Source organism: Lipotes vexillifer, unplaced genomic scaffold (assembly GCF_000442215.2).
Source record: "Lipotes vexillifer unplaced genomic scaffold, Lipotes_vexillifer_v1.1 scaffold690, whole genome shotgun sequence".
Taxonomy (NCBI): domain Eukaryota; kingdom Metazoa; phylum Chordata; class Mammalia; order Artiodactyla; family Lipotidae; genus Lipotes; species Lipotes vexillifer.
In genome coordinates, this window is record NW_006798376.1 from 4,151,633 (window position 1) to 4,177,697 (window position 26,065).

At 37.8% G+C, this 26,065-nt stretch overlaps 1 protein-coding gene across 1 annotated transcript in view; it reads left to right on the top strand.

The window, feature by feature from the left end:
- The first annotated feature begins 12,360 nt into the window (after positions 1–12,360).
- The window catches only part of LOC103075707 (lipase member M), a 21,208-nt gene continuing 7,503 nt past the window's right edge, over positions 12,361–26,065 (top strand). Inside the window, 4 exon segments of the mRNA XM_007470304.1 lie at positions 12,361–12,507; positions 15,981–16,098; positions 23,629–23,827; positions 25,208–25,317. Coding sequence (XP_007470366.1) covers positions 12,361–12,507; positions 15,981–16,098; positions 23,629–23,827; positions 25,208–25,317 — 574 coding nt within the window.

The following is a 26,065-nucleotide window of genomic DNA, read 5'->3' on the forward strand; positions in this document are numbered from 1 at the left end:
TTAAATCAATAAGCTGAGAAATATAGAAGAATGCCCCACTCTTACCAATACTACTGCTTTTTTACATATTTTATACTTTAGCTCTGCATATGATAGCAAGTATATTGACGATTATAGGTCAGAGTGAGAGTTTACTCTTGGTTAAGAGTTCTACTTAAAATATCTCTTTAAAAACTTATAACCCCATGAGACAGTACTATGGTATGGTCATCTTTACAGATGAGAAAACTGAGACACAAAGAAAACTGAGGCATAAAAGTCAATTTGCCTAAGATTGTGTAAGTGAAGGAGTCATGGTTTTAACCCAGGAAGTCTGACATCCCAAAACCCACACTGCAGCATATACTTGTACAACTGGGCTCAAATGGCATATGGAACACCATAGAGGTCATACTTGCATTACTCTAGACTAAAATTACTTGGAAAATTAAGGCAGGAGATGGGAAAATGGCTTTTTATTTTTAAATTTTTTGTTTTGCAAACTCTAACTTTCAAATTGAGATGAGTGGACAGAAGTACCATATGATCTAGCAATCCTACTTCTGGGTAAACATCCAAAGAAAATGAAATCACTACCTTGAAGGAATATCTGTACACTCACGTTCATTGCAGCATTATTTGCAATAGCCAAGACCTGAAACAACCTAAGTGTCTATTGACTATGACACTTAGGTAATGAGAACGTGATATATGTATGTATGTATATACACATACATACATATATGTGCATATATGTATATACAATGGAATAATATTCAGCCTTTTTGGAAATCCTGCCATTTGTGACGACATGCATGGACCTTGAGGACACTATACTAAGTGAAATAAGTCAGACTGAGAAAGACAAATACTGTATGACCTCACTTATGTGTGAAATCTAAAAACATCAAACCCATAGAAACAGAGAGTAGAATGGTGGTTGCCAGGGGCTGAGGGGTGGCAGGAATGGGGAGATGTTGATCAAAGGGTACAAACTTTCAATTATATAATGAACAAGTTCTGAGGATCTAATGTACAGCGTGGATGGTAACTGTCGTTAACAACGCTGTGCTGTGCACTTGAAAGGTGATATGAGAGCAGAGCTTTAATGTTCTCACTGTAGCAACAAAATGATAATTATGTGAGGTGAAAGATGTGTTAGCTAACCTTATTTGTGGTAAACATTTCACAATATATAGGCATATCAAATCATCACAATGTATACCTTAAACTTACACAATGTTAAATGTCAACTGTATCTCAATAAAGCTGGTAAAAAATTGAGATGAGTGTAAGATTTCGAGGCAAGTCAACTATAACACATTTTCATTATTTTATCCGAAATATCAGTAGCCTTACAAGTAGGCATAGAGTCTAGCAATCCACCACGGATGAGGAATTTGGCTACAGACTTTGTAATACAAATTTATGGAAATTTTGGCAATGTTTCTCCTTTTTGTCTTAACCTTGCATTTATGCGAAGCAAGAAACTCATGCTCACAACCCTGTAACAGGCTCATTATATTACTATAGTTTCCCAAGCTTAAACATCTCATTGATACTTTTTAATGGAACAGCTAAGTGATTACATTAATTTCAATCAATGCAAATTCATGTCAAATGTAAATTCTTTGGTGAATTTCTTTCAGGAAGTGTAATCAGTTTCAGAGAGATGAAACCAGACTAAAATAATGGCTTTCTGAGACTCATTAATCCAAAACCTAGGAAGATGTTTGACCATCAAGGGCCTTGCTCAGCTCCAACCACTTCCCCATTCTCCTCCCATGGGACGCTTACCCACATCTTCCAAGGTCTGGCCGAAACACCACTATTTCTGAAAAGTTTTTCCTGAACCTCATGCTCCAAAATTAATAGTGCCTCTTAATAAATCTTTTTTGTTATGTTCCAGAATTATCTCAGTGAAGAGTTTTGTGTAAATCTGTCTTCCTAATAAATTTTAGGAAGAGGACAGAAGTGACGTCTTTCTTATCTTTTAACTTTTTAAAAACTTTTTATTTTGAAATGATATAGATTGACGGGAAATTGCAAAAATAGTATAGAGAGGTGCCACGTACTCTTCACTGTTTCCCCCAAAGGTAATATCTTACATAACTATAGCGTACTCTCAAAGCCATAAAATTGACCTTGGTACAATCCAGAGTTTATTCAGATTTCACCAGTTTTATATGCACTCGTGTGCATGTGTGCGTGCAAGCGTGTGTGTGGGTGTGTACAGTTCAGTGTAATCTTATGTGTAAGCTGTGTAACCACTATTGCAATTAAGACATAGAACTGTCCATTACCACAAAAATTTCCCTCATGCTATCCATTTATAGTCAACAGCCACTCCCATCACCCCCATCCCTCCTTGAACCTAACCCCTGGCAACCACTAATCTGTTCTCCAACTCTGTAATGTTGTATAAATGGAATCATGCAATATGTGACTTTTTTTTTTTTTTTTTTTTTTTTTTTTTTTTTTTGCGGTACGCGGGCCTCTCACTGCTGTGGCCTCTCCCGTTGCGGACCACAGGACAGGGAAGGGTATTATTACTCTGCCTGAGGTCATGTTAAACTGGCATGAATCCCAGCTTTTTTTTTTTTTTTTTTTTTTTTAATATGTGACCTTTTGACGTTGGCTTTTTCTCTCAAGGCAATGAATGCCCTTGAGATCCATCCAAATTGTTAACCTGTATGTTTGTTCCTTTTTATTGCTGAGTAATATCCTACAGTATGGATCCACTACGGCTTATTTAACCATTCACCCACTGGAGTACCTCTGAGTTGTTTCCAAGTTTTAGCTTTATGTTTTAACTTTTCATTGATTTCAGCAAGGGGACTTGAAAACAGAAAACACTCAATTAGGATTCATTAATTTGAATTAATTCCTAGTCTCACTCAAAGCTGAATTCTGTGCTGATACCATCTCTAACATGTATACGGACCTAGGGGGAAATGTCAGCTCTCTAAAAGCTTCCATTGACTTACTACACCATTCTCCACTCATATTTTAATCTGACATTTAGAGATTACAAGATATTGATGTGGTTCTTATTACATTTTAGAATTCTAATGTGATTTAAGTGCTTTGGGGTAGAGTGAAAACAGATTGCTGGTATTCTTGATAGGTTAAGAAATACTTTCCCTAGCCAGTGTCAAGGTGTGACAGGATTTTGGTCCCATCAGAACTTCAGTCACTTTTAAAATAAAACAAACAAGAATTTCATCAGCATCATCACATCTCCCACAGAGCCAATCCAAATACAAATAATAATAATAATGAAAACAATATTGTGCAATCATTAAAAACATTATATAAAGTATAAATAAAAGCATCAATAATTTTTTTGTGTGCCAACTGCTCTCCTAACCAAACCAGTCAACTGAGCTGAGAACGTTAATTTATTTGGAATACTATGCATCCTCAGTAAGCTTCATCAAAATTAACACTTAAAAAAAAAATACCTTCCACACGCTGCCACTTCCTCCTCTCCCAAGAAAAGATTCCTGGAAACCCCACTATAGGTAATGAATACCTGGTCCCAGACTGTCGAAGTGTGTCATCAACAGTGTGGGATGGAGAAGCTCTGCACATTGAAAACAGAAGCCAGCAAATCAGCATTGGGGTGGAGCAAAGGGAAAATTACTAACTACATACTGTACAAGACTTATCATAAGGCTATGTGGTGATAAATTTTACATTTATAGTTATAATGAAACAATACTATTCATACTATAAAAGTAATATACATGTATGATGGAAAATTAGGAAATGCAAATGTTATTAAAATTGTTTAATACTAGGTAATTTATTTAAATAGATTTGGGGGGGGGCGTGACATTGGTGTAATGCGTGTCCGTATATCCAGTTATTTAAGGTTTGAAAGGCAAATACAGAGAATTACAAGTTCTTAAAAAACCATTCTTTTACTGAAAAGACTTAGTTTTTCTAAGTAAGCAAAGATCTGATGACAACAGTATGAAGTACAGGAAATATTTAATAAGACAGAAAATCTTTGCTTCTTAGGCAGATTACATAAAAGGCAAAGAAAAAACTTTTTTTTTTTTGTGGTACGCGGGCCTCTCACTGCTGAGACCTCTCCTGTTGCGGAGCACAGGCTCCGGACGCGCAGGCTCAGCGGCCATGGCTCACGGGCCCAGCCGCTCCGCGGCATGTGGGATCTTCCCGGACCGGGGCACGAACCTGCGTCCCCTGCATCGGGAGGCAGACTCTCAACCACTGCGCCACCAGGGAAGCCCGAAAAAACTTTTATAATCTTTTAATAACAGAAGACCCATAATCTAAGACATCTTATGATTTTAACGAAGAGGAAATTAAACTCTAGTTTTGTATCAGCACATTATGAGCAAGTCTGGCAAGGTACTCAGGAAACTTTTCTAATACTGAGGATGACATCAAGGGAAAACCTAAAGTGTTGGCAATGATGAAGCCGCCACCTCAAATGCCTCCTGGGGAAATTCCTGGTAAAGTCCCTGAAGAAAAACTGTCTTCACGATGAAGAGTTCCTTGATCCTCCCCATTCTCCCTCTATTCCATTTTCACCCATCCCCTCTACCTTCAAGCTGAAGGGGTCATCTCTCTGTCTAAACTCTGTAGTTCTTTACTGCTCCTTGTCCTATGGACCTGGCCCTTTCCTACCTTATGTTGACCTGATTTATAGTCATTGACCAGAGCGAGACCACCTGCATGCAGGGACTTTCCTTTACCCCTCAGAAAGACTTGCAAGGAGATTTGCACTGATCCGATGCCCAGTGCATGATATCCCACACATTTTCCATTGTTGATTTGCATTCTTCATGAATGAGAAGGAAGGTTTTTTTCCCTGTCTTGCTGACTCACCCTCTACCATCTACAGAAACAAGCTCATATGCAAAACAACTCTAAGAGGATTTGTCAACAGATACAAAAAAAGCAATAATTTTAAATACTGATTTTAAAAATATGTTCACATACCTTTTCTAAGTAGAATATTTTTCAGATTTATATTCATGTACTGTGATGACTCTAGGCAAAGATTTCTCAACCTCAGCATTACTGACATTTGGGGTTGGGAAATTCTTTGTTTTGCAGTCCATCCTGTACATTGTAGGATGCTTAGCAGCATCCCTGGCCTCTAACACTAGATGCCAGTAACATTCCTATAGTGATGACATCCAAAAATGTCTCCACACATTGCTGAAACTCCCCTGGGAGATGAACTCACTCCCAGCTGAGAAGAATTGCTCTAGGAAAATCTTGTAAACTCAGAGGCTTCAGGATTTTGTAATATAAGATGAAAGTGTAAAGGTGGCTTTCATAGCAGTGGAATCAGAAAAGACTATATAGTAAGTGATACTGGTAAAATTAAATAACTACTTAGAAAAAATAACTCAGATTCAATACCTACCCATACTAAAAAATAAATTTCAAATGGTCCAGAGTTCTAAATGAAAAATATTGTAGAAATATTGAAAAGAACATAAACTATATTTGTATAACCTTGGAGTAGAGAAAAACTGTCTTCAAACTCAGAAAATCCAGAAACCCAAAATGAAAACCTCAAGAGACTTAACTCATAACATTTTAACACTTCTGTATGATGAAGTAATAACTAAAGAAAGACACCACAATCAAAAAGTTTAAAAGAGAAAGAGAAAATATTTGCAATATGTATAACGAACCGTTGATCAATATTCATAAAAAATTAAAAGCCCAGACCAGTTTTTTCAAAAACACAGAGAAAACAAGCTAATAATTTGCAAAGGCATTTCATAAAAGAAAATCAAATAGCCAAAACATTTTAAAAGTCTCAATTTCTTTATAACTTAAGAAAATGCAAACTAAAATTACAATGAGATGTCTTGATCCCATCATATTGGAAAAATTAGAAAGATTTATGAAGTGCAGAATTGATGAAGGGAGATGTGGAGAAACAATCATGTTCATGCCCTATTAGGAGAACTTACATTCGTTTGATCTTTTGGAGGCAACTTAGCAGTAGCTATGAAAATGTAGATGGCATACTTTACAGTATAGATTTACATCTATAAATCTTTTCTATAAAAATACTCTCATATGTGCTCACTATATATATATATATATATATATATATATATATACACACATATATATACAAGGGTAGTTGCTATGGTATTATTCATAATAATAAAACATTGCAAACAAGCTAAAAGCCATCAACAAGGAATATTTGGTCCATCATCATATCTTGATACATACAATGTAGCTTTATGCAGTAGTTACATAGAATGAGATAGTTTAAAATATTGAAATGGAAAGGACTTTTTATATGAAAGAGACTTTCAAAGCTGTATATAAATATGTAAATATATATATATTTATGTAAATAAATTCATTCATGTAAATAATGTTATATGTATCAGTATGCATAATTATGTATATATGTAAACTTATAAAAAGTGTCATAAAAGACACACATCAAACTATCAATGGGAATTAATTCCAAGAAGAAAAGTAGGATGCACATCTCATTCTATGTGTTTCATAGTGTTTGAAGTTTCACCACAAATATGTATTCTACATACTATGTAATTTTTTAAGAAAAGTGGTAAAGTTGAACTAAATGATTTCAGAAGTATATGATTTGGGCTCTAACAAACTATGACTTAATCCTGGTTTAGAACTAAATCTGAAAACTTAAGCCACCAAGCTTGTGTCCATATCACAGGACCCTTTAAGAAGAAAAGATAAAGGGAAAGGAAAGACAGTTCTTTAAGCACCCACTATGTGCTTATTCCATTTACATACATTTTCCCATTTATCCTGATAGCACCTCATTTTTACTGAGACTCTGAGAGGTTAAGTGGCTTAACAAAACTCACAGGGCCAGGAAGGGGCGGAGTCAGGATTCACACCTGGACCAGTCTGTGGGGGATATGGTTGCTGCTTTCTACATCAGAGGTTCCATAATTTCACTAGTTGATGAAGACACTCCAGCTTACCTTATAAAAGTCAGATCAAAGCACAAAGGGCCATGACTCCACAAGAGCCAGTGTGCCCACAGTTGGGCTGGCTCTTGCTCTCTCCCCAGTCCCCACCACGATGTGTGTGTCTGCAATCAGTCCCCGATCCCTAGCTGCTGGACCTGAAGGCACTACTGAGGGCCCCAAGAACACTTGCAGTCACTGTGAGCCCTGTAGCACTCACCAAGGACCACACAGCTGTCGATGCTGTGGATCCCAGCAATCTGAGCCCAAGAGACATCACTCCCTGGTGCCACCACACACTCCTGAACTTGGTGCCACCACACACTCCTGAACTTGGTGCCCTGCAGAACTAGACCTGAGGCCATAGCACACTTCAGCATGCCCCATCCACAGGTAAAAGTCTTCCTTTACCACAGTCAGACCATAAAGTCTGGAAGAGATGACTGTGTCTCCAAATACAGACACCTACACAGGGATCACGAAGAATGAGGAATACAGTAAACCTTCAGGAACTGGCCCCAGAGAAATGGAGAACCAGGAATTGCCCAACAAAGAATTATAAACAATTGTTCTAAAGATACTCAGCTACAGGAGAACACAAAAAAACAATTTGATGGTATCAGGAAAATACAAGAACAAGATGAGAAGCTCAACAAAGAGATAGAAAACATATAAAGAACCAAACAGAAATTTTGAAGCTGAAGAATACAATGACTGGTACTGAATAATAGAGAATTTCAAAGGCAGACTGAAACAAACAAAACAATGAATCAATGAGCACGAAGACAGATCAATTGAAATTATTCAGTCAGAGGAACAGAAAACAAAAGATAAAGAAAAGGAACAAAGAGAGTCTATAGGACTTACAGGATAAATTAATGGAAACAGTGTACACATCACTAGAGTCCCAGAAGGAGAAGGAGAAATTCCCAAATCTGGGGAGAAATTTGGACATCAAAGTTCATGAAGCTAATAGTTTGCCCCAGAATATCAATTCAAAATGACTTTCTCCAAGATACGTTATAATAAAACTGTAACAAGAAAAACGATAGAAAAAATCAATGGAACACTGAATTAGTTTTTTTTTTTTAATTAATTTATTTATTTATTTTTGCTGTGTTGGGTCTTCATTTCTGTGCGAGGGCTTTCTCTAGTTGTGGCAAGCGGGGGCCACTCTTCATCGCGGTGTGCGGGCCTCTCACTATTGCGGCCTCTCGTGTTGCGGAGCACAGGCTCCAGATGCGCAGGCTCAGTAGTTGTGGCTCATGGGCCTAGCCGCTCTGCGGCATGTGGGATCCTCCCAGACCAGGGCTCGAACCCGTGTCCCCTGCATTAGCAGGCAGATTCTCAACCACTGTGCCACCAGGGACATTAGTTTTTTGAGTAGATAATCAAAATTGACAAACTGTTAGCTAGACTATGAAAAAAAAGAGAGATGACTCAAATAAATAAAACTAGAAATTAAAAAAAGGCAACATCACAACTGATACCACAGAAATACAAAGGATCACATGAAACTACTATGAACAATTGCATGCCAACAAATTGGATAACCTAGAAGAAAGGGATAAATTCCCAGAAACATCATGATGTTAATGGACCAGTACCGTATATTCTTGAATTTTCTAGAACTTCATAAGGTGATAAGTTTAGATATGAATATTTGTGTTTTTAGAAACCAACTCACCTACAAATGTTATACCTTCTATAATACCAGCAACCTCAATATTGTGCCATGGTTATTTTAAAATCCTGTAGTTTTCCTTGTGCTTCAGCGTAAACATAAGTACATTCTGTTGTCTTATTTTTCAATAATCTTTAAAATGTTTTCCCAAAGATCTAAATTTTTTAAAATTTAACTACTTTAACTTATTTTAGAGATTAATTATTTTAAGACCAAACAATTTATATTTTAAAAAAGAATCATCACATGTTGATTAATGCAGCTGAGAGATATTGATTGGTGTCAAAATGACAATCATATATTTTTAGGCATGTCTAACAAACTGAGAGGGCAGATAAACCAAGAGAGCGTTTGCCTGATGGCCCTGAGTCTCTTGTGAGATAATTCATATTGAGAGAAGGAGTAGGGCATCCGTTTGCACAAAAGTTTTGGTCATTTGATCATAGAGTGATTCTGATGAGAGCACTGACTTGGACCTTCAGGCAGATTCCATGGCACAGTCTTCACTGGACTTGAGGTTTTGGATTATAGAACCTGAAAGAATTGTTTTAATAAAGCTCAATTCAACCTTGGGGGAAAGTAGCACTTGAGAGCCCTTTAACCTGCAACTCAAATAGAAAAGAGGAATTCACTCCCAGTTTTGCTTTTTTTTATACTCTTGTGTTACTGGTGTGTGTGTGGAGGTCAGGGTGTCCTGTTTTGTTTAACTGATTCAATTTTTTATAATTTTTACACACAGTACAGCTATAGGTAATGATCCTCTATTCACTTTTTTCTTAGCGGTTCCTTAATCTCTCTCCTATTTGACCTGTCCCTTTTTATGTAATTTTGATATTTAACTGATTTATAGATAGTGCTCATTAGGGGAGATGTATTTTCTTAGTTTCAAGATGTCAGGGTACTTCAGATCCTCTTTTGTGTATTGAGATGGCAAAAAAAACATTTTAAAATATCACAGCGTTCCTTGATAGAAACTTCTAAAGATAAATCTCTCAAGGTAAACAATTCCAAGTTGGAGGTCACACTGGCACATTTGGATCCCCTGTTCTCTATAATGATAATTTCCACAAGCTGTGGGTTGCTCAGGGCATTGTTAAAATTCTGCAGTGTGGAAGAGCTATACTTATTTCATATTTGTTCAAAATGTAGCTCTTTGAGCTGGACCTTGCATGTCACTTTCTTGCTTCCAAAATGACAGTTGTGAGCTCATAAAGTCACCCAAGAATTTGATAGCCAAATTGAACATCTATTGTCTCTACATTTGCTTGTATGCAAGGAGGGCACAGTTTCTAAAGGCTGTAAAAGAGGCCGTGTTGAAGGAAAGTAGTCCTACTATCAAAAACCCAGGAGTTTTTCAGAACTAATCAGTTTTTTGGCATCAATTCTTTCATTAATAAGTCTATACAGTATTCACATGTATATTATGTGAGAGTTGACCTTACCTGAATATATTGGAACAATGTGAGATTATATGTCCCAAATTTATAATGAAATTATTGAGAATTGTTTTGAATTTTAAATCCAGAGAGAACTTTTAAAGAGACAGTTCACAGAAACTGATGTAATTGCTTTCGATCGTAGGTGAGCCTTTGTCCTTGAATGCGGAACATTGAAATGTTACATTTTATTCAAATGCGTTAATAATATTCAATGATGAATTAAAACACCTGGATTTTAGTTATGGCTTTGCCACAATCTAGCTAGGTAATGTTGGGCAAGGCTTTTTAACATATCTTCCCAAATGAAAATGAAAGGGCAGAATGAGATTTCCTTTCCTTCTGGCTATATAACTTTTTTTTAATTGAAGTATATAGTTCATTTACAATGTTGTGTTCGTTTTAAGTATATAGTAAAGTGATTCAGTTATATATATATATATATATATATATATATATACTTACACACACACACATATATGTATATTATACATGTATTCTTTTCCAGATTCTTTTCCATTATACGTTATTACAAGATAGTCAGTACAGTTCCCTGTGCTATACAGTAGGTCCTTGTCATTTACCTATTTTATATATAGTAGTGTGTATATGTCTGGCTGATTAACATTTTAAAATCCTAAAATGTCAACACTGGGAGCCCAAGTTCTTTTCCAAAATTTTATTTTGCATAACTTCGGAGTGAGCTCAGTGGGTGCTGAGGACCTGGGGCTCTGCCAAGTGTTGGGCAAATGCTTCCTCTGCTCTCCTAAAGTAGGTCAGATCATCACTCCTTAGCACACATCGGATCACTAGTGGTGGGAATGTTGAGACTGCTCCAGATAAGAGCTGCAAGCTCGCCTCATGACATCTATGCAGGTGGCCCAGTGTAGGTGAGGCTTGAGAGTGTGGGCAGCTATCTACACATAGACTCACCATTCCTGTTCTGGCTTCATCTCCTTCACCAACCCACATTCCAAAAGTCTCTCAATTAGTGTGGCTGCTAGTAGCTCAGTTCTGAAGAGCTGATGTAAAAGTAAAGAAATATTTTACTTTAAATAGTATTTTTTCTTCAATTCTAACACATTCTTTACTTAAAATGACAATAACTATTCTCCTGGCCTGCTTAAATATTAGTCGGCTAAGGAATTGCTCACATGGCCACATTGTTGATTGAATTGGGGCATTTAGTTCATGAAAATAACTAGGCTGCAACTCCTTTTAGTTTTGCAGATGATTTAATGATCAGGTATCCATCAAAGTAATCTCTCAGCGATTAACTAGTGATTACAAACCCAAATAAAACTTTTCATGTCTATTTAGTTGAGCTACCTAGAAATGGCCTAAACATGGAAGATTCATTTTCTTCCAATCAATGTTCTTACCCATAACTAAAAATAGAAAATGTCCTAAAATTTTTTGACATTCTTGATAAGTAAAAATGCTTATCACTACATTGACCTTCAGCCAAAGGACAGTGATCATTGAAGCCCCAGACTGTGACTCTAAAGGGTCATAAAGTTTTCTTCAGACTTCATACCTTTCTACCTATAAAAGATAGATAAGAACTAGAAAAAGTTCATTTGTAACCTTTTTTTCAGATTCCACATATAAGCAATATCATATGATATTTGTACCTATTTACAAAACAGAAATAGAGTTACAATTTTCTACAGGTGTAAAAAATAAATTTATGGTTAACAGGGGATAAAGGGGGGAGATAAATTGGAAGATTGGGATTGACATATACACACTATATAAAATAGATAATTAATAGGGACCTACTGTATAGCACAGAGAACTCTACTCAATACTCCATAATGGCCTATATGGGAAAAGAATCTAAAAAAGGGTGGATATATGTATACATATAACGGATTCACTTTGCTGAACACCTGAAACTGATACCACATTGTAAATCAACTATACTCCAAGAAAACAAATTTCTTTTAAAGAAAATGATGCTTCCTATGGTGCATATTACCTGATGATGAACAGGGATTTTATGAGTTGTATCATATCACATAACTACAGGTTGCATCAAAGAAAGTTCTTTCTACACACCAAGTTGTTTGAGGGAGCGGGCGGAGCCAGATAGTATTGGGACATCCTGGATGTTGTTTCCATTCTACTTTATGTTCTTTTGTTCCCATCAACCAAGCTTGTTTACCTTGCTTCGGAATTTGGAGAAGAAACTACAGCTGGAAAATATATGAAAGAGTTTTTCAACCTACAGATTCTTCTGAATTTAGAATCAGTTGTTATATTACCAAGAACAGATAAATGCAGATGTTGGACCATGTCAAAAATCTTGTCAAGGGAGTGGATTGTTTCACACAGAAACGAGATGTGGCTTCTGATTCTGGTGGCGCATTTGTTCCAGAGAAATGTGAATTCAGGACATATGCCAACTAAAGCTGTGGACCCAGAAGCATTCATGAATGTTGTAAGTTGGGATTTTCCATATTTGGGGGGAAACAAAGTACCTTACATGTTATTGTTTGTCTCTGTGTATTATCTGCATCATATATTATATTTATATGTGGTGGTGATTTCTGCTAGTAGAACATAGTTGTAAATTAACATATTGTACTGGAAAGAACACTAAGTTGGGTGTGGGTAAACATGGGTTCACCTTCAACAATTTCAGTAAACTTAGGCAAATTACTTAATCCCTTTGAGCTTCAAACACAGTTTAACTTTTTCTTGAATTCTTAGGCTCATTCCAGGAGCAGTTAAATCATTGCAGTATCTTGGGTCAAGCTCAGACCCATGATTATTTCCACGTTGTCTGTGCTTTCTGTTCTTTTTCTGCTTTTTCCAATATTAGAAAGATGTTAGACCTCCTTTCATACTCTCAGGACAGTCACTTCTAGTAACACCCTGTGCCACCCTAATCTATTTAATCCTGGTTTGAGCTGGTAACTCTGTGGTCTAGAAGTACAAGGACCCCTATGAATGCTAGAGAGGTCCTCCTATGAGTAAACTTTATGAATGAAGTGAAATTTCTAGCTATCTCAGAGAATACTTTTTGGCTTACTTTCACATTCTTAGTTGAATTTTAACAATGTCCACCATATAGTAATATTTATCCCATAGCAGACATTGTGATGAAAGCTGTAGAGATACTCTTTGATTTTATCTCTCTTTTTTTTTTTTTGATCATCTCAATAGGTCAGAAAAAGCTTTTGATTTTATCTTCACTGCCCTATTCCATAGATAGGACCATACTCATTTTTCCAATCAAGGAACTGAGATTAAAGAGGTTAAACAACTCAAATCAGGCTACACCCCTGGTAGGTGGTAGAGCTAGAATTTCAATCCGGGCCTGCCAGAACACAAAGCTCATAATTGTGACAACTATGCAATAAACCCTCCCAGGGAAGGAGAGGCTACCTCCAGCTGAGTGAGGTGATTGTGTGTAATGTTTATGCTCCATACATTTATCATAGATTTAACATGCTTTTATACAGATTTAAGACCTTTTTTACAGAAACCTCCTTGAATGAATTCTAAAACTCTGACAGGCTATAGAAATATTCTGAATCTACATGAATGCCAAATATCAGGTTTCTTTTGACCATTCCAACTATTGACTGTCTTTTGATGGTTTGTCCAGATAGTTAGCAAATTGGTGTAGATCCTTAAGGGCCATCCTTCTGGCCCTGAGAAGTTCCCATACAAATTCCTCTAGGTCGTTAAGTGAGGGGGATCTCTTTAGTTGTAGGTAGAGCCAATCTCCCTGGGCCTCACCCACTGGGTGTGGCCAGCACCTACACACTGTTTGGGCTTCAGGAGCTCTAAGACTAAAATCCAATGAATTGGACTCTGCTATTTAGCAGTCATACATGGAGAGACAAAGATAGAAAATTCTTGTAATCTCTCATATAAATTAAATGAAGTAGAATAAAAAGTGCTTCAGAGTCTGAATGGATTTGACTCTGAGTACTAATTTATATGGATATAATTTATTCTGTATTTTGGTATACAACTGTCCTCATTCAGGTATTTTTCTAGCTAGTGTTAGTTGAGCACCTATTTGGCCCTGATACTGTGTTATGCACTGAGGTTACAGAGAGATCTAAGTGCCCTGATTTCATGGAGTTTGCAATCCAGCAGAGAAGACAGACACTCAATTCCTAATCACTCAAAACTAATCACAAGAGAAGTGAAATCAAAGAAGAAAACATAAAATAGGGGGACTTAGGGAATTTAGGAAAGTTTTTCTGAAGAAAGTTTTCTTAACCTGAATTCTGAAAGGTGAATAGGAGTTACTTGAAAGGGAGGGTGGGGGTGATTTTTATTTATAGTAGTAGCTAATGCTCCTTGAGTCCCTACTATGTGCCAGCCAATCTTGTTAGTGTCATATGTGCATTATCTTTTTACATTCTTTGCAATAATCCCAAGGAGTATAAACCACTGGTATACCTAATTTACAGACAAATAAACTGAGGAATAGGGACAAGTTAACTAAATTTCCTAAGATCACACAGTTAGTTTATGCATTAGTGTGAGAGCCAGGATTTAAAACCCAAGCAGTGGGACCCCAGGGCCTTTCTCTTAACTATTATGCCCTTTGTCTTGTATACTACACTGGGCATTTAGCTTTCTCCTCTTTTGTTCCTTTAAAAGCAGCCGCTAATAGAAATAATTCCCTCCTTCTCTAAGTAACTACAGTAGGCAGAAACAGGATACTGAGGAGATCGCAGCAGCTTTATGTATATAAATAAATAAATTATATATATATGTATATATATAATTTATTTATTTATTTATTTATTTTTATGGTATGTGGGCCTCTCACTGTTGTGGCCTCTCCCGTTGCGGAGCACAGGCTCCAGATGCGCAGGCTCAGCGGCCATGGCTCACGGGCCCAGCCGCTCCTCGGCATGTGGGATCTTCGCGGACTGGGGCACGAACTCGTGTTCCTTGCATTGGCAGGCGGACTCTCAACCACTGCGCCACCGGGGAAGACCAGCAGCTTTATATTTTACAAAGAGTTTCTGTATGTAACAACTGTATGGAGTAGGGGTCCTTAACCAGGAGTCCATACATAGGAAACAGGAAATCTGAAACCCCTGAAAGTATATGGTGTGTCCATGTGTATATCCATTTCTATATTTTCCTCAAATTCACTGAGGGATCCTTAACCTAAAAGTGTTAAGAACTACAGTCAACCCTCCATATCCGTGAATGTGGAATTCGCCAATACAGAGGACTGACATACTACCCCATTTTATGGAAGGGACTTGACCATCCTCAGATGTTGGTATCTATGGGGTGTCTTGGAACCAATTCCTCACAGATACTGAGGAATGACTGTACTGCTCTTGAGTCTGTGGTTTTAGAGCTGAAAAGAACCTTAGGGAATACATGGACCAGGGGTTCTCATAAGCTGTCCTGTCCCACTGGCTGCACCGGAATTCCCTGATTCCTAACCTGAAGTGGGCCCAGGAATATTTATGTTTAAGTGTCCCAGATGTTTCTGACACACACCCAGGTTTTGGAATCAGTGTTCTTTTCCAGTGGTTCTCAAATATTAGAGTGCATCAGAATTTTCTAAGGAGCTTGTTAAGACACAAATTGCTGGGACCCAGCCCCAGAGTTCCCAATTCAATAGGTTTGAGTGGAGACTGACAATTTGCTGTTGTTACCAAGTGCCCAAGTGATGCTATGCTCTTGGTCCAGAGCCCACATTAAGAATTACCCTTCTAGTTCAATCTCTACATTAAAGATAAAGAAAATGAGCAGTGGAGAGGGTTTGCTAATTTTTTTTACAATAACATAATTAGCTAGTGAAAAGCAAGGAATTTCTTGTCTATCTCTTCCAGCATCAAGGGATCTACTTTTTACCTTATAATCATTGAGAACATAACCATACAGAACTGAACTCAAAAAAAAATTGTGTTTTTTCCATAGAGTGAAATCATCCAACATAAAGGTTATCCCCGTGAGGAGTATGAAGTCGCAACAGAAGATGGATATATCCTTTCTGTTAACAGGATTCCTCAGGGCCTAGTGCAACTTAAGAAGACAGGTATGGTTGTTCACCCTATGTTACCCCAACATAGCAATCCTTCCTACATTAAACACTTCCTTGTGATTTGAGTGTGTAGAGGGAGTCTGGGCTCTTGGTACAGACTGGGCCCATTATTCCAGCCAAAAGATGCCTTCAGCTACCTTACCGTCCCCAACACTACTGCCCCATCCCCAATTATCTCCAATAAACATAGTGTTTGCTTTTCAAAAAACACCTTCAAGAAAAGTTCATTTCTTGATCCCTTCTAGTATTTAATTCATTCCCCAAACCCCTCCTATATAGATATTCTAGAATATCCACTGATGATCTCTTAAGCAGATGACGCCAACCCTTGCTCATGAAGAATGCAGACTCTGCCATGGCATCTGACGCCCACCCTAGCACACTCTATATTCCCCATCCAGACAGCCCTTTAAATATTTAAGACATTGCCCAGATTTTCACTAAAGTCTTTTAAAGAATTGGGCACTATGTGTACATTTAAAATTTTTGGTACGTGTTTCCATATAATCCTTTTTTTTCTGTATGGGATTTTTGGCTATTGTTGGCTTTTAAGAAATTCACCTTCATTACTATTAAAGTGTAATAGTACACTATTGCCCATCCTTCATCTCTATTTGGCTCTATTCCTTTTAATACTCTAGCTCTATGTTTATAGCAGCAACTACATTATCTGTCATGTGTACAGATAATGTAATTCTTTATTGCGTTCTTTCTGTATGCCAGGTACAACGCTAAGTGCTTTATTTGTGTTAGTCTCATATAAGTTTCACAATAATCCTGAGAAACTGCCACTCACAGAAGTTAAGTAACTTGCCCAGAGAGTCTTTGCTAGTCCTTGCTAGTATGCTGCAAAATCTGCACTCAAATTAAGATTTGTCTGCCAGTGTAGCCCATGCTCTTACCTAGGACCAGAAAATGCTGGGTGAATGCTATTGGGCTTTGGTATAAAGAAGCTGCAGGGTTCTATTTTATTCCAATTTATATTTGTGCAGCTTTTTGAAAACCAGCTTTTTTACACCAGCTCAACAGCCATGCCTTATATATGTCCAGCATGCCCTTATCTCAGTGCCTTTGAACTTGCAGTTCTCTTCTGGACCACTGTTCCTCAGATATCCATGCAGTTTGCCTTGGCCCCTCTTTCAGGCCTTCTCTTTCCCATTCTTCCTTCAACCACCCTATTCAAAATTGTAAGCCCTTGCCGGCTACTGAGATTTAGCCCCTAATCCTGCTTAATTTTCCTTATAGCACCACTGATATGATAGATATTTGCTTGTTTGTTTATTATCTGTCCCTCCCAACCAGAATGTAAACTCAGAAGGCACAGAAAATTTACAGATTTTGTTCAAGGCTATAAAAAGTACCTAAAAGAGTGCCAAGCACATGGCAGGTGCCAATAAATATATGTGGAATGAATGAATGAATTTTATATAAATACATGTATAGCCTGGAGACACAGAGAGAACTTTTTCACTAAGCTCCACAAATCGGAAGACTGTGGCAGTTCATAAGCTTAGGGGTCACCTGCAGCGCCTATTCATGGATGGAGTTTTGTTTTCTCACGTCCTGTTTATTTAGATTGTTCACTCATTGCCCAGGCGATTGGAGTTCAAGGTATCAGCCTTTAAGGTCCAGTTGGTGCCGAATACTCCCCTCTAGTGTCTGATGTTGTTCTTGCAGCATCCATTGGCCTCTTTAAGGAAGAAATCTCCCAGCCATGAAGGAAAAAAAGATTTCTAACCATCTCTTCAAAAAGAGGGCCAATGTTTTCTTTTCTTGTGACATCTTTGTCTGGTTTTGGTATAAGGGTGATGGTGGCCTCGTAGAATGAGTGTGGTAGTGTTCCTCCCTCTGCAATATTTTGGAAGAGTTTGAGAAGGATCGGTGTTAGCTCTTCTCTAAATGTTTGGTAGAAATTGCCTGTGAAGCCATCTGGTCCTGGGCTTTTGTTTGTTGGAAGATTTTTAATCACAGTTTCAATTTCAGTGCTTGTGATTGGTCTGTTTATATTTTCTATTTCTTCCTGGTTCAGTCTTGGAAGGTTGTGCTTTTCTAAGAATGTGTCCATTTCTTCCAGGTTGTCCATTTTATTGGCATAGTGTTGCTTGTAGTAGTCTCTTAAGATGCTTTGTATTTCTGCAGTGTCAGTTGTTACTTCTCCTTTTTCATTTCTAATTCTATTGATTTGAGCCTTTTCCCTTTTTTTCTTGATGAATCTGGCTAATGGTTTATCAATTTTGTTTATCTTCTCAAAGAACCAGCTTTTAGTTTTATTGATCTTTGCTAACATTTCCTTCATTTCTTTTTCATTTATTTCTGATCTGTTTTTTATTATTTCTTTTCTTCTGCTGACTTTGGGGTTTTTTATTGCTCTTCTTTCTCTAATTGCTTTAGGTATAAGGTTAGGTTGTTTATTTGAGATTTTTCTTGTTTCTTGAGGTAGGATTGTATTGCTGTAAAATTCCCTCTTAGAACTGCTTTTGCTACATTCCATAGGTTTTGGGTCCTCGTGTTTCCACTGTCATCTGTTTCTAGGTATTTTTTGATTTCTTCTTTGATTTCTTCAGTGATCTCTTGGTTATTTAGTAGCATACTTTTTAGCCTCCATGGGTTTGTATTTTTTACAGTTTTTTTTCCTGTAATTGATAGCTACTCTCATAGCATTGTGGTTGGAAAAAATGCTTGATATGATTTGAATTTTCTTAAATTTACCAAGGCTTGATTTGTGACCCAAGATATGATCTATCCTGAAGAATGTTCCATGAGCACTTAAGAAGAAAGTGTATTCTGTCATTTTTGGATGGAATGTACTATAAATATCAGTTAAGTCCATCTTGTTTAATGTGTCCTTTAAAGCTTGTGTTTCCTTATTTATTTTCATTTTGGATGATCTGTCCATTGGTGAAAGTGAGGTGTTAAAATCTCCTACTATGATTGTGTTACTGTCGATTCCCCTTTTATGGCTTTTAGCATTTGCCTTATGTATTGAGGTGCTCCTATGTTGGGTGCATAAATATTTACATTTGCTATATCTTCTTCTTGGATTGATCCCTTGATCATTACGTAGTGTCCTTCTTTGTCTCTTGTAATAGTCTTTATTTTAAAGTCTATTTCATCTGATATGGGAATTGCTACTCCAGCTTTCTACATGCCAATATCACTGATGAACAGAGATGCAAAAATCTTCAACAAAATACTAGCAAACAGAATCCAACAGCACATTAAAAGGATCATACATCATGATCAAGTGGGGTTTCTCCCAGGAATGCAAGGATTCTTCAATATATGCAAATCAATCAATGTGATACACCATATTAACAAAGTGAAGGATAAAAACCATATATCATCTCAATAAATGCAGAAAAAGCTTTTGACAAAATTCAGTACCCATTTATGATAAAAACTCTCCAGAAAGTAGGCGTAGAAGGAACTTACCTCAGCATAATAAAGGCCATATCTGACAAACCCACAGCCAATATCGTTCTCAGTGGTGAAAAACTGAAACCCTTTCCACTAAGATCAGGAACAAGACATGGCTGCCCACTCTCACCACTGTTATTCAACATAGTTTTGGAAGTTTTAGCCACAGCAATCAGAGAAGAAAAAGAAATAAAAGGAATCCAAATCGGAAAAGAAGAAGTAAAGCTGTCACTGTTTGCAGATGACATGATCCTATACATAGAGAATCCTAAAGACTCTACCAGAAAACTAGTAGACTTAATCAATGAATTTGGTAAAGTAGCAGGATACAAAATTAATGCAGAGAAATCTCTTGCATTCCTATACACTAATGATGAAAAATCTGAAAGAGAAATTAAGGAAACACTCCCATTTACTATTGCAACAAAAAAAATAAAATACCTACCTACCTAAGGAGACAAAAGACCTGTATGCAGAAAACTATAAGACACTGATGAAAGAAATTAAAGAGGATAGAAACAGATGGAGAGATGTACCATGTTCTTGGATTGGAAGAATCAACATTGTGAAAATGACTATACTACCCAAAGCAATCTACAGGTTCAACTCAGTCCCTCTCAAACTACCAATGGCATTTTTCACAGAACTAGAACAAAAAATTTCACAATTTGTATGGAAACACAAAAGACCCCAAATAGCCAAAGCAATCGAGAAAGCAAGACAGAGCTGGAGGAATCAGGCTCTCTGACTTCAGACCATACTGCGAAGCTACAGAAATCAAGACAGTATGGTACTAGTACAAAAACAGAAATACAGATCAGTGGATCAAGATAGAAAGCCCAGAGAAAAACCCACATACATATGGTCACCTTATCTTTGATAAAGGAGGCAAGAATATACAATGGAGAAAAGACAGCCATTTCAATAAGTGGTGCTGGAAAAACTGGACAGCTACACGTAAAAGAATGAAATTAGAATACTCCCTAACACCATACACAAAAATAAACTCAAAATGGATTAAAGACCTAAATGTAAGGCCAGACACTATAAAACTCTTAGAGGAAAACATAGGCAGAACACTCTATGACATAAATCACAGCAAGATCCTTTTTGACCCACCTCCTAGAGAAATGGAAATACAAACAAAAATAAACAAATGGGACCTAATGAAACTTAAAAGCTTTTGCATAGCAAAGGAAACCATAAAGAAGAATAAAAGACAACCCCCAGAATGGGAGAAAATATTTGCAAACGAAGCAACTGACAAAGGATTAATCTCCAAAATATACAAGCAGCTCATGCAGCTCCATATCAAAAAACAAACAACCCAATCCAAAAATGGGAAGAAGACCTAAATAGACATTTTTCCAAAGAAGACATACAGATGGCCAAGAAGCACATGAAAAGATGCTCAACATCACTAATCATTGGAGATATGCAAGTCAAAGCTACAATGAGGTATCACCTCACACAGGTCAGAATGGCCATCATCAAAAAATCTACAAACAATAAATGCTGGAGAGGGTGTGGAGAAAAGGGACCCCTCTTGCACTGTTGGTGGGAATGTAAATTGATACAGCCACTATGGAGAACAGTATGGAGGTTCCTTAAAAAACTAAAAATAGAACTACCATATGACCCAGCAATCCCACTACTGGGCATATACCCTGAGAAAACCATAATTCAAAAAGAGTCATGGGGCTTCCCTGGTGGCACAGTGGTTGAGAGTCCGCCTGCCGATGCAGGGGACACAGGTTCGTGCCCCGGTCTGGGAAGATCCCACATGCCACGGAGCAACTAGGCTCGTGAGCCATGGCTGCTGAGCCTGCACGTCTGGAGCCTGTGCTGCGCAACGGGAGAGGCCACAACAGTGAGAGGCCCATGTACCACAAAAAAAAAAAAGAGTCATGTACCACAGTGTTCATTGCAGCACTATTTACAATAGCCAGGACATGGAAGCAGCCTAAGTATCCATCAACAGATGAATGGATGAAGAAGATGCGCACATACATGCAATGGAATATTACTCAGCCATAAAAAGAAACGAACTTGAGTTATATGTAGTGAGGTGGATGGACCTAGAGACTGTCGTACAGAGTGAAGTAAGTCAGAAAGAGAAAAACAAACACCATATGCTAACACATATATATGGAATCTAAAAAAAAAAAAACATGGTTCTAAAGAACCTAGGGGTGGGACAGGAATAAAGACACAGATGTAGAGAATGGACTTGAGGACACGGGAAGGGGCAAAGGTAAGATGGCACGAAGTGAGAGAGTGGCATGGACATATATACACTACCAAATGTAAAATAGATAGCTAGTGGGAAGCAGCCACATAGCACAGGGAGATCAGCTCGGTGCTTTGTGACCACCTAAAGGGGTGGGATAGGGAGGGTTGAAGGGAGATGCAAGGGCGGGGGATATGGGTATATATGTATACATATAGCTGATTCACTCTGTTATATAGCAGGAACTAACACAACATTGTAAAGCAATTATACTCCAATAAAGATGTTAAAAAAAAAAAGAGGGCCAGTGAAATTCATCCTGAAAACAACTGAAAGATGTCTATAAGCTTGTGACAAAAGACTTTTTAGGTACTTGCCTGGTGTCGCAGTGGTTAAGAATCCTCCTGCCAATGCAGGGGACATGGGTTTGAGCTCTGGTCCTGGAAGATCCCACATGCCGCGGAGCAACTAAGCCCATGCGCCACAACTACTGAGCTTGTGCTCTAGAGCCTGTGAGCCACAACTACTGAGCTTGTTCTCTAGAGCCTGTGAGCCACAGCTACTGAGCCCGCGAGCCACAATTACTGAAGCCCTTGAGCCTAGAGCCCGTGCTCTGCAACAAGAGAAGCCACCACAGTTTGAAGCCTGCACGCCACAACAAAGAGTAGCCCCCACTCGCCTCAACTAGAGAAAGCCCGCATGCGGCAACGAAGACTCAACACAGCCAAAAACAAAATAAATAAAATAAATAAATTTTGTTAAAAATAATACTTTTTAAACTTTTATTTTATCAGGTTGGCTTGTGGGTCCTTTTCACATGAGGGCCCGTAATCATCAAACCATTACATATATATATATATATATATATATATATATATATATATATATATACACACACACACACACACACATATATATGTATATGTGTGGTAATATATATACACACGTATATATACACATATCCGTGTATATATGGCAATATTAATAATTATATATAATATATGTTTATTTATTATTAATATAGCAAATATATAATATATTAAATATATTTGTGTATATATGTATTTTTATAAGTGTTTATATATGTGTGTATATTAACAGTATGTCAATAAGTATATATACTCTATAATACTATATAATATATATTAATTTTATATTGTATGTTAATTTTATGTTAATAGAAATGTTATATAGTATATATTATTTATATTGTAACATTAATATATATACATATATTCATGTATAATTCTATAATATATAAATAATATATTAATATATAATAACATAATTTCTTTTTATTAATATATAGTAGCTATGATTATTATATATAATTATCTTAATCATTATATTATACTACCTCCTGGAGCACTTCCAATTTTCTCTGATCCTAGACAAGTCTAGTAATAATAATAACTACACAAAAGCAACAATAGAGGCCAAACTTTATTGATTCTTTCTCTGTGCCAGGCATTGTGCCATCTGCTTCTTTTTTTTTAAATTTTATTATTTTTTATACAGCAGGTTCTTATTACTTATCTATCTTATACATGTTAGTGTATATACGTCAATTCCAATATCCCAATTCATCCCACCACCACCACCACCACCACTCCCACCCCCGCTTTCCCCCTTGGTGTCCATGCGTTGTGCCATCTGCTTCTTGTGTATTATTTTACTTAATCATAACAAAAATACTATTTTTTTCACGAGGCAATCAAGGCACAGAAAGGTTAAGTAACTGGCCAAGATAATCAAGCTAGCAAGCAGATGAATCAAGATTCGAACACAGGTTTGTCTAACTTGAAATCTTTCGCACATTAAGGGATAACGAGAAAGGCGCAGAATATTTCACACTGTTGAAATTCACTTCTTTGTAGGTCCCAGGCCTGTGGTGTTACTGCAGCATGGCCTGCTTGGAGATGCTAGCAACTGGATTTCCAACCTGCCCAACAACAGCCTGGGCTTCATTCTGGCAGACGCGGGTTTTGATGTGTGGATGGGGAACAGCAGGGGAAACACCTGGTCTCGGAAACACAAGACCCTCTCCATAGACCAAGATGAGTTCTGGGCTTTCAGGTATATGCAAATCTTGAGAGAGGAGGTGGACATGGATGGCTTTGGGAGAACTAGGTAAAGAATTATGGCTTCTGATAAAAAGAAACGAAATTGAGCTATTTGTAGTGAGGTGGATAGACCTAGAGTCTGTCATACAGAGTGAAGTAAGTCAGAAGGAGAAAGACAAATGCCGTATGCTAACACATATATATGGAATCTAAGGGAAAAAAAGAATGTCGTGAAGAACCTAGGGGTGAGACGGGAATAAAGACACAGACCTACTAGAGCATGGACTTGAGGATATGGGGAGGGGAAAGTGTAAGCTGGGATGAAGTGAGAGAGTGGCACGGACATATATACACTACCCAAAGTAAAATAGATAGCTAGTGGGAAGCAGCCGCATAGCACAGGGAGATCAGCTCGATGCTTTGTGACCACCTAGAGGGGTGGGATAGGGAGGTGGGAGGGAGGGAGACGCAAGAGGGAGGAGATATGGAGATATATGTATATGTATAACTGATTCACTTTGTTATAAAGCAGAAACTAACACCCCATTGTAAAGCAATTATACTCCAATAAAGATGTTTAAAAAAAAAAGAATTATGGCTTCTGGTATGTAGATAATTTACTTTGGTTGGCTCATCAGTATCCCAACATAATATCTCCCAATTGGCTTAACTGACTAGTGATTCTTTGGATTATGTAAATTGGGTTCCCCAAGTAGAAGGCTAGTCTGGTGAATGGGATGAGAATAGTGGTTGGTGTTAGGTGATTGAGACTGGAATGGGAGAAGTGTAGGTTCCTTTCCTTTCAGATGAATATCCTGGGACTAACTCTTCCCTGAGTGATGACAAGGAAAGGACTAGTACCCCCAGAAGGAGATGAGGCCAGGCAGTATTAAAAATATAAGAGGAACTAATAAGCCTTAGGGACCATCAATTTGATTAACACATCTCTCACACTCTTACAAAAGTGTTTTAGTGTTTTTATTTAACTTACCTATTGATATTCAACTTTCTCTTTATCCATTTCACCAGAGAAAGGCCCCTGCAGCATCTTTGATACTTTTCATATAAGGAATCTGAATGGCCCTGTGCTGTTCTGCTAATAGAATAAGAGGACACCTCCACCAGCAGGTGGAGCTTATGCTCACTAAATATTCATTAAGATGGTTATTTCTCTATGATAATATCTAGAGAAAACAGCAGTTTGCTAACAGCCTGTGACCCCAGAGGCACCCATGCATCACGGGTTTGAAACAAGTCCATTCTGAGTCTTGTAAGGGGCATAGTAACAATCTGATGGGGTCAACAATTCAAGGCATTGTTTGTAAACCATGGGGGCTGCTTTTGTTTGTTCTGATTATAATTTTTCATATAACTTTGTCTTTTCCCCTTGTAGTTATGATGAGATGGCTAGGTTTGACCTTCCTGCAGTCATAAACTTTATTTTGCAGAAAACGGGCCAGGAAAATATCTATTATGTCGGCTATTCACAGGGTACCACCATGGGTAGGTTCCAAAAAAATCAGGTTTGTATACTCAGAAGAAATGTGAGCAAATGGTGCACAGCCAAGCCTGGGATCAGGCATCACACACTTCTCTCTGATCTGGCCTTATCCGCTTCAGGGTCACGGGATTCTAGTTTCTCTCTGCCCACCCTTCTCCACATCCTGCAAATATCAGCTTAAACAGAGAGTATACAGGCTCTTTTGAAATAGACACATAGTATTTCAAATATAGTGGCCATGCCCTGGCTGTATATGATAGCCTTTTCCTCCCAAAGGCTCCGAAGAGATTATCCCTTTGTAATTGGGAGAATTAGTCTCTATTTTAAAGGTATAGAAACCTGTACCTAGACTTAACCAGTGTCCCATACCTAGTCTATGGCAGAAATAAGAGTTGGAATCCAGTTCACTAGACAACTTGTCTACTAGATTATGTTCCAATTTGGGTTCCGGAAAAGTTAGAGATCCAGGAAAACAAGCAAAACTCTGCTATCTCAACACCCATTATGTTACAGAACGTGCTTCTTATCAATAAACAAGACAATTTCTTTAACTCTCGATTTCTCTCACTGTAAAGGTTTATTAAAAATACCCCCAAGGGGCTTCCCTGGTGGTACAGTGGTTGAGAGTAGGCCTGCCGATGCAGAGGACACAGGTTTGTGCCCCGGTCCGGGAAGATCCCACATGCCGCAGAGCGGCTGGGCCCGTGAGCCATGGCCGCTGAGCCTGCGCGTCCGGAGCCTGTGCTCTGC